The following is a 10000-nucleotide window of genomic DNA, read 5'->3' as shown; positions in this document are numbered from 1 at the left end:
CCCCGCAGTAAGTGACAGGTATACTTTAAACAGCCAACTGTAAGGGGTTTTATTCATAGCAGAACACTCTCCAGAGGAAGGATATAAATCTCCATACAGCTACAGAACAATACATCAGATGCTGTACCTGGGCGTAAAGGGCGTAGCCTTCTGCACATTTTGGAAACTTCTTAATGACATCTTCAAACCCTTTCATGGCTGATTTGATCTGTAGAGGATTGCTACCTGTATATGCTTTACGATACTAAAACAAAAAGGGAGAAAAGTTATTTTAAATTAAAAAAAATACAGCATTCTTAAGACAGCCATATGATTGGACATTGTTATTAATACTTTTTGGCCATTTTTAGTCTCTCTTCCAATATCTGTCTCTTTGTTGAACAAAGATTTTGCATGCAGAAAAACAAGGTGCTCTGAAGCTGTGAAATCTTTACAGGTTTTATTGAATGACTTTCTGGATCGATTACGGGAAGCTGACCCACGTATGGTTACGGGTCTACATGTTCCACTCAGATGGGAACCATGCCAGTACTTACTAATGCAAAGCATTTCTGTGCTTGGGCCAGAGCGGAATCTGGCCGCAGCCTGATACATTCATCAAAGTCCGCCACCGCTTCCTCCACTTGGTCTAGGAGGATTTTTAGCTGCAAAGAAAGAGTCAGAATTGTATAACATATTACTTTGTTTACAAATATATTAATATGTGATTATGGTCAAAACAGTTACACTTGCCCCTTCATTATATTACATTATATTTTTCATGTTGCAACTATGCCAACTAGGGGTTTTCTACCATCAGATGACACATATGGCTCTTACATGACCCCCCCTTTATTTTTAGTGTTAAAAAAAAAAAAAAAAAAGGTTGCTCATTCATTCTAGCTGAAATCTACTCTCCTCGGTACCAGAGCTGTTTATTGTCACTGCCCTGGGATAACACAAATCTGATCATAATGTTATAGAATGGAGAGAGAGCAGCAGAGATGTGCTGTATCCCAGGGTGTATCCCGGCCTCATGATATAAATACAGGACTGGTACGTACAGGTAACAGCTAGAAAGCACAGAATTACACACAATAGTATGGAAGATTATTAAAATAAATGTTTTATGTATCGGTGCCAAAATACAAAAGTAAACGCTTTAGGAAGCCTACAATGAGCTCGAAAACACTACTAAAAACGTATTGGCGTATGATATGTGTCTTACCAGTGTTATAAGGCAAGTAAAACATGAGGCCTTAGTCTATTTGCCTGGCTTAGTAATTATTCCCATCCTCAAACCATGGTCTGTTGGAGGCACTAGACTGGAGTTGAAATACTTTTGGTATCCTGGTAAATTTCATATGGATAGATCATTTAGGCAATAAAAGAAAAAAAAACACACTACACATTTCCGTGACCAATTTTCCTTTTAAAAATGTGTTCATCCATTTCTCTTAAATACCAAATATGTGTAGTTTTAGTGCCCATGAACAGTGCATATCCACAAAGGGAGATACTGCAGGTATGTCATTATGACACCTTCTATGTGCTCCAAGGGGTACCAGCAAGGCAGAATTAATTCAAACAAAACTGTATTAAAAAACAAGCCTGGTATGAGGGAGGGGAGTGAATGTGGAAGTAGGAACTGGACACTAAACAGCTGCATGGTGTCTATTCAAACCTGTGCAGCCAGACTCCACATTGCACGCTCAGCCTCTGTAAACATACAGCAGCTCGGTACTGCCTGTCATAAGGATGTTAAACCATTAACTATTACGTTACTCATATGCTGGATAATCTCACTACGATTGTGCTATTAACAGGTGAAAAAGAAAGGCACTTTACTTTCATCAGTACCAGTGCCATGTTGGAGGAAAGAGGTCTACTGCAACTAAACCTCATACTAAGCCGTATTAGTCATGCAAGAAAGTGTGCAGCACCAAACAAAGCATGTGTGTCTGACCTGCCCCCTGTGGTGGTAGACATCAGCATTCTGGGGGTCTATGTCTGCAGCCATGTTGAAGTCTTGAGTGGACAGGATGGGCTGTTGCTGCTGCATGTACATACTGCCTCGTTTGATAAGGGCATTTGCACGTAACTAGGAAAGAAAAGGTGTTACAAATACTATAAGTTTCAAAAGAACAGTGAGTGAATTTATAACAGACATATCCATGTAATAGACATCACTCATAATAACCAATTGTTCAAAAAGTTTCTTTGTTAATTTATACTTTTGCAAAACTAATAAATAAAAAGCTTTACAAAATTTCTAAATTTTTTTTAAAAATAACTCTAAAACAAGGCAAAAAAAAATCCAAACACTAATACAACCCCCAAAACTAAAAAAATCAAATTAAACCACACACACGTGTTTTGTAACTTTATCTTTATGCGATATTAATATTTGCAAAAAAAGGCAATAAATATCTAACAAAAATCACATGCTATCCCACTTACACTATTAAGATTACTTCCAAGAGCATAGCCATGAAAACTTTGAAAACCACAAATCCCAAACAAAGTATAACTGTGCAAATTAAACTTAACACCTTGCATTTAAATTGTATAGTTTTTTTTTTCTGGATGGCATGAAACTTATGCATAGTCTCTGCATTTTCCACATTTACTGATAATTTCTATGGTTGTCAGGGGGGCTGGCAGATTAATGGAAGACAGTCTTTCCAACAGCTATATAGTGGTGGATCATTCATATACAAGTGTAAGGAGTCCAATAACCAAATCTGCTCACATGTTTGTGGCTTAGTTCTATTCATAATTGGCTCTAATGTGTCACTTTACTCACTGCAGAACCAAATACAAAACCTAAGCACACCCAGTACACAGTCACATGAATCTGAAAACACCAACTTCTTTACCTTAGAGCAGCACTCCTGGTGCAAACCGATTTACTACAACTAGGGAAGGTTTTTCAAAATTGTATCCCTCACATAAGATGTGGGGTGGGCAGGGGGGGGGGGGGGATTGGGTGCAGAGGAATTCGGTTGTTATTTTAATTGAAAACACTTCAACCATACACTATTTCACCATAGGAAGGTAATATATTTAACAACTATGCCAATAAACCCAGTTCCTGCAAACCTGGACACAAGCAGGGAGACCAAGACAGGAGATCTGTCTGGGCCAATCATTGATTATGAACAGCGCCTGGACCACTTCATAGCCAGATCTGCTGCAGATTCTGCAGAATCATTGGATTTTGGGATAGTAATTCACAAGATGTGTTACTGGAGCTGTAAAAAGCTGGTGTTTGTGATTTATGGCAGTAAGTCTGCGTGTGGTGTCCACAGGACTGGGGCCTAAGTTTTAATGACTCAGGAAGTCCACCAGCCAGCTGTCCACCCTTGGGATGTAGACAGCTGAGATGGTTGAAACAAGTGTTCAGCCCATCCCAGAATGCATGATGTTGAGAATCAGTTCCAGTAGAACAGTAAGAACATGTGGAACTGCACGTAGAAGACAGCCTCCAGGGTGGAAAACCTTGGTCTCTAAAACCCCCCAATGCAGTATCTGATGGTTGAACGTGGGTTGGTCAGAAGGAGAGGGATGAGGCATTGGAAAGAGAAAAGCTTGCTTCAGGGAAAGGACAGCAAGCTGGCATAGCATATTGAAAAACATATCCAAGAACACCATGTCAGTCTATCGCACTATAGACGACGTGGGTTTGTTGATAATCCAAGCATGTGCCTCCAAAGTCCAGATGTTGAGTTGCCAAAAGCCCTGATTAGGCCCCTCACTAGAATTTTCCCTATATACAGTATGATCATGATTTCCCGATATCACAAGAAAGCTGCCATGGAGAAGACATGGAAGCACCTGAAATCGGAAGATAAATGGACCCCTGAAATGGGGATGCGACGATGTCCTGAGTCATCATCCAAAATGACTGACCATACTGAATCGTTCCCATTAGAGAAACCTATTGAGGGGTTTTACAGACAGAAAAAAAAAGCAACTAACACATCAGAAAGAGAATGGAGTAGAAACTCTGACTGCTCTGATGCTTTAGGACTGGGAAAATGAACGCTGCATCCAGAAGCCCCTGAGCAGCACTGTAAATGGACTTCCCAAAAAACTAGGAACGGAAAAATCAGTTAAAAGGGAGTTCTGAGCACAATATTTTGTTTACCTTCTTCAAATGATCTGAACCCCCCTGGATTGGATATGGAGTAAGACCATGTATTGCCGAAGAGAATTAGGAGAACCCCATATTCATTGTTCCTAGTACTCAGCCAGGACAGGTATTTACAAGTACTTGGCCTTCGCTGAACCGTGTTGTCTATGGGCAGCAGTTTTGGGACTGGTCCTAGGACTGTTTCATGAACAAGGAACTCTTAAGGAGAAAGCTGGCTAGTTTAGGTATATTTTGCAGCAGGTTCTCTTCCCTTGCGGGTCATTTCAGTTCTGTCCTGATCAGCATCTTTCCTGAAAAGGGTAGACAGAGACAAGTCAGCGAATTTCGTGTGCTACCCCCACGTCGGCTGAAGTCCTCACTGCTTATCTCCAACGTCGCATCCTCCACTTAGGACGTGTTCAGGATAGAGGACAACTGAATCACCTGTGACCTGGGCTGTGATGTTCTTTTCACAAGCTCTATCTAGCTGGTCTAATCAGTCCATGGCATAAAGAAGATGAACCATAGTCCTCCTGGAGAGCAGAGATCCCAGAGGCGTTACTGCAGGTAGAGTTTCCCTACTTCCAATTACAGGTCACCCTGGGAAAAGGGGCAAAGAGCATTGAGACTTCACAAGGGGAAAATACCTTATCTGTGTCAGCAGTGCAATCCTGAAACCAATTGCTACGAGGTAATCTACGGGAAAAACAACCTGGCGGTGGATCGGTTCTCTTACAATTTAAATATTGGGGAAAACAACAGGGTGTGCTGAACCTCCTGGGTGCACTGTGGTATGTCAATGGAGATCCCATTTAACAAGTATTTATATATGTATTGTAATCCAGATTATGAAATGGATCATTTGTATCTCACGCCTTGTTTTCACATACAAAGTAACATTGAACTTTACATACCTTAACATTGGCATCTTCTATACTAACAACCTGATCCAAGTCAGGTTTAGCAGCTGTGGAGTTTCCGATGAGCAGGTAGAAAGTGGCTCTCAGTAGTAAAGCTTCAGCCATGTATTTGCCTTTGGCTTCCACTTCCTTTGTGCATTCACTGATTATTTTGTCATAGTTCTCCTCTTCCATATATTGTTTTGCCTTTAAATAACCAGATCTGAAAAATAACAGTTACTAACATTACAATTTTTTTATATCACAGAAATAATAAAAATCTTTCCGGACTTATTTCCAGTCTTGGAAAAATAAAATATATTTTTCTTGTTTAATGCTCCAACATGTCCACAAGGCAGAGGAGCAATAAGCTACAAGTACTGACACAGTGATCAAACATTAAAAGAAGTGTGTACACAATTACAAATGAAAGCAATAGACACCCTCTCCAAAAGTATAAGAACAATGGAATTTTGATGCTTGGGTAATTGCGTCTTCTTCCAGTAATGACAGTATAAAAACTCTGCGTGAACACAGAGGCGCGTGATTTGTCAAGAACACTGACCAATCAGTGATTTCAATACATGACACGCTTGTATATGACCTGGTAGGCATCTCGTTTAATGGGGCATTACCACCAAAAAGTAAAAAAACAAAAACATAGCTTTGTATTTAACAAGGCACTAATCATTGCTTTAATCCTGTCACCATTCACACAAAGTGGCAGGATCGGCCAATAAGGCTGGGTGAAGGAGTGCATCAGAATATGTCCAAGCCCAATGTGCTTACTGGAATTTATAGACCAACAATTGGAGATTAACAACTTCAATCTGTACTATATAATACTTCCTGGTCTGCTTTTTCCAGTTTTCTGGTTTTATTTTCCTTGGTATTGAATGGGTTAAAATCACAGACCGGTAAAAAAAAAAAAAGATGTGATCATTAGCTTCTGAATAATGAAACTACAGTGGAGGGCAGAGGTGGCACTCGCGAGCTGTGGGCCCAGGTGCAGGGAAGTGGGGGCCCACAGCTCACTAGTTCCCCGTGCAGCGGGCCCTATTATCTCCATGGGCCCGGTGCACCGCACCTATTGCACCAATGGTAGTTCCGCGGAAGCTGGCAGTCAAATGTTAGAGGTAAGATATAGTACAGTCATACCGTAGCTGTAACGTCCCTCTATATCCTTCTCTATTGTATGGCATAGGATTGTATCTCAACTAAGATCTATTGCTGCACTACACCACATGCAGAATAAAACAAGATAGCAATATAAATAAATAGTACAATACAAAAATGAAATGATAGTGTTCCTTTGATGGCACACATGCTGAATACATTCCATAAAGGAAAACACCTTTCAAAAACAAAAAAGGTAAAGCCAGATTATCATCTAGGAAGAGTCTGGCAAATTAAAGGAAGACATTCTAACTCTCCCAAGAAAAGGATAATTAAAGGGTCACTTACTTGTCCTTTACCACAGCGGCCTCTCCCTCTTTATCCTTATCCTCATCCGACTTCTCTTCTTTGTGGAGGGGCTGGGAGATGATATCGTCAGTGAAGGAGCTGAAATAGGATTTGATGAACTGCGGTGAAGGCATCAGTGGCTCCCTGTTCTAAAGAAGGAAACAATGAGTTTGTATATGAAACGGAACCATCACCAAGACATATATGACAATGGACATTATAAACATTTCTTCCAGTACGCCTTCTGGTATACTACAGGCCATGAGCTGATCCGTGTGTGTGAGAGGAAGGAAAACTAACATAGTTTTGTGAAAGGAGACTCAGTGACCGACACAGGGGAAGGGGCACTGACAGTTCTCAGGAAACAATGATGGAGGAAGAGTAATTTAATGAAGCTATAGGTGTATATGAATGCAATATATTGTGTTACTCTCTGGAATGAATGAGGTTTGTCCTAAAACAAACACTGCAGGAAGTCTATTCCTGACCAAGATAAGGATATATTTCACATTTCTTTATACAAGTAGTCACATCGCTCATATATTGTAATCTATATAAAACACAACCCTGGTATAAAGCACATAGAAATCATTATACACTGGTGACAGACATTCACACTTTTGGGGCAGCCACCAGATAGCAGAGCAGTCTTCAGCATGAACAGTTTCCTCTAGTAAATCACAGTAGGAGTCTTGGGAAACTTGCACTTTAAGTAAAGAGCTCTACTGGCCCAACAGAGAAGCACTGAGCCATGTTATCTACCATAACTAAAATGCAGACAAGAGGGTCAACGACATCAAGATGATCTAGGGCAGATCCATTACAACTAAGGAAAGGACACCAACATTCTGATATTTTAGGACAGATGGAGGACATGTGTAACAAACAGCCAGGAGCCCTGGTACATCTAGTACAAGAACCAGACCCAACGCTGTGTAGCATTAACAGAGAACAGTACATGTTGTGGGGACAAGACACAACTTTAGTCTATACCTATCACAGATAACTGCAGCAAGGAAGCCATGTAATAATAAATCCATGTACGAACAAATAAATGGGCCCCTATCACATTGACTACTGCAGGGGTGATTTGGATACTCATTATCCACTACTAATTAAGAGACACACCATGTTCCCCTTTACCCAGCAATACCTTATATTTGTCTTTGGCTTTTTCTTTCCCAAGCATCTTAAGTACTTTATCCGCAAGTAGCATGCTGGTCTGGTTCTGGAATCCTTCCAAGATACACACTGCAGTGACGTCTAGAACCACAGAACAAATCCAAGCACAGACTTTATAATGGGACCTGAATTCTCTCTATTCACATTACTCAGGTCATACACAAATACAGAAAATAAACTATATTAACAAGATAATTACCACAAAAATTCATTTTATTTTGGAGGAATATTCCAAACCAATCCTGAAAAGTCCAAAAAGATTACTGGGTGTCAGTCTGTCTGAAAAAAAGACCTGGGATGTGTGAAGGACTCCAGGTAAATAATCATCAGGTTATTATCTGAAGCACCTGACACATCACTGATCTTGTGTAGATTCTGTTGGAATGTGTAAATTAAAACGGACTTGGCTTACTCCAGCAGAAAGATGGCCTGTTACAGAGTAGCCAGTAGGGCAAATGTCTGAGGAGTCCATGAATGAAGCCCTGCTGTTCTGACATGTTAGCTGGGGAGGAGGATTCAGTCAATAATTTAGGGCCTGATTCATTAAGGATCTTAACTTGAGAAACTTCTTATTTCAGTCTCCTGGACAAAACCATGTTACAATGCAAGGGGTGCAAATTAGTATTCTGTTTTGCACATAAGTTAAATACTGACTGTTTTTTCATGTAGCACACAAATACTTTATAGCTTATTTGTACACTGAAATTTAAAGTTGATATGTGTGTGTCACATGAAAAAACAGTCAGTATTTAACTTATGTGCAAAACAGAATACTAATTTGCACCCCTTGCATTGTAACATGGTTTTGTCCAGGAGACTGAAATAAGAAGTTTCTCAAGTTAAGATCCTTAATGAATCAGGCCCTTAGAGTATGGAGTTACTTGTTAACTAGAATATATATCCCTTACAAATCTAGTAGACCATGCAATAAAAGAAGAACCTTAACAGGGACTTTATAAAATACGTTCTCAACAGGTGTAGTCACCAAGGCTGGCACACGTACCTTCCAAGCACTCCTTCTTGTTGTCAAGCTTTTCATGTGCCTTTGCCCGTCGGAAGAGGGCTTTCACGTACCTGGGATTCAGCTCCACTGCTTTAGTACAGTCCTGAACCACTTCTTTCCATGTTTGCTGAAAAGGTAAAATATAAAAGAAATGTTTTATGTTTCCAGTAGCAGCGGCATTTATTTCACAGAGCATGATTAAAGCCAATACTAAATACTGGAAGATCAGTCGTGGAGTAAAAACTAATCTGGTACTAAAACTACACACACAATGAAGAACTTCTCTTCAGTGACACAGAATATACCCTCCCACATAAAAACAAAATATTTGCTGAAAGAAGGGCTCAAAGTACGATTCCAGTGTATGTGGGCAGCACAGTGGCTAAGTGGTTAGCACTTCTGCCTTACAGCACTGGGGTCATGAGTTCAATTCCCGACCATGGCCTTATCTGTGTGTAGTTTGTATGTTCTCCCAGTGTTTGCATGGGTTTCCTCCGGGTGCTCCGGTTTCCTCCCACACTCCAAAAACATACTGGTAGGTTAATTGGCTGCTAACAAATTGACCCTAGTGTGTCTGTGTGTCTATCTTTGTTTGTGTGTATGTGTACTGTAAGCTTCAATGGGGCAGGGACTGATGTGAGTGAGTTCTCTGTACAGCGCTGTGGAATTAGTGGTGCTATATAAATAAATGGTGATGATGATGTGACCATTCAGAGTTACTTAAAAAAACAAAAAAACAAAACACGTTTGTTTGAAAAAAAGACCTTAAATGAGAGTTGTGTAACGTGTGCCTTGCTAGTCTTTGTCATACATGAATTGCTTTTACAGAATATATTTACAGCATAGAAAGACCAAACCTCTGTTACTTATTTATTCCATGTAGTTACTTACCAGCTGCTCATAGGCTGCAGCTCTGTTCTGATAGAAAGTAGACAAATCCACCTTCTTCTCTGGAGGACACAGGCCGATGGCCTCAGTGTAACACTGGATGGCTTGTTCATATTTCGAAGCTTTAAAATACTTGTTACCTTTGTTCTTTGCAGCTTGTGCTTTCTCTAAGGGACCCTAGGAAATAACAACAATGGAAAATGCCTCTTTTATAAACGATCAGTGTGTCCATCACAACAAGACACGGAACGGACATCAACCCCCACCCGCAAGTTACATTACAGACAGAGGGGTGAACTAGCCACCTCCTATGTACATTACAAATATTCTGCTTTCAACATCAAAGCTCCAACAAGTGCTGTGAGTTATTAACCACTACCTTGACTTGTGGCTGGCATCCAGTTTATGGTTTGGACCATCATCTGAGCCATTCTTACTAACAGTCTGTTG

The 10000-nt window shown here is 40.3% G+C and overlaps 1 protein-coding gene across 1 annotated transcript in view; it reads right to left on the bottom strand.

The window, feature by feature from the left end:
* Positions 1–10000, bottom strand: part of TOMM70 (translocase of outer mitochondrial membrane 70) — a 35655-nt gene that overhangs the window by 16972 nt on the left and 8683 nt on the right. The window contains exons 2-9 of the mRNA XM_075197001.1: positions 9554–9727; positions 8663–8789; positions 7631–7740; positions 6478–6626; positions 5029–5236; positions 1946–2080; positions 537–644; positions 128–244 (exon numbers count right to left, since the gene is read on the bottom strand). Coding sequence (XP_075053102.1) covers positions 128–244; positions 537–644; positions 1946–2080; positions 5029–5236; positions 6478–6626; positions 7631–7740; positions 8663–8789; positions 9554–9727 — 1128 coding nt within the window. The remainder of the gene's footprint in view (positions 1–127; positions 245–536; positions 645–1945; positions 2081–5028; positions 5237–6477; positions 6627–7630; positions 7741–8662; positions 8790–9553; positions 9728–10000) is intronic.

Source organism: Mixophyes fleayi, chromosome 2 (assembly GCF_038048845.1).
Source record: "Mixophyes fleayi isolate aMixFle1 chromosome 2, aMixFle1.hap1, whole genome shotgun sequence".
Lineage (NCBI taxonomy): Eukaryota > Metazoa > Chordata > Amphibia > Anura > Limnodynastidae > Mixophyes > Mixophyes fleayi.
The sequence above is the reverse complement of the archived record's forward strand: the minus strand, read 5'-3'. Positions and strand labels throughout refer to the sequence as shown.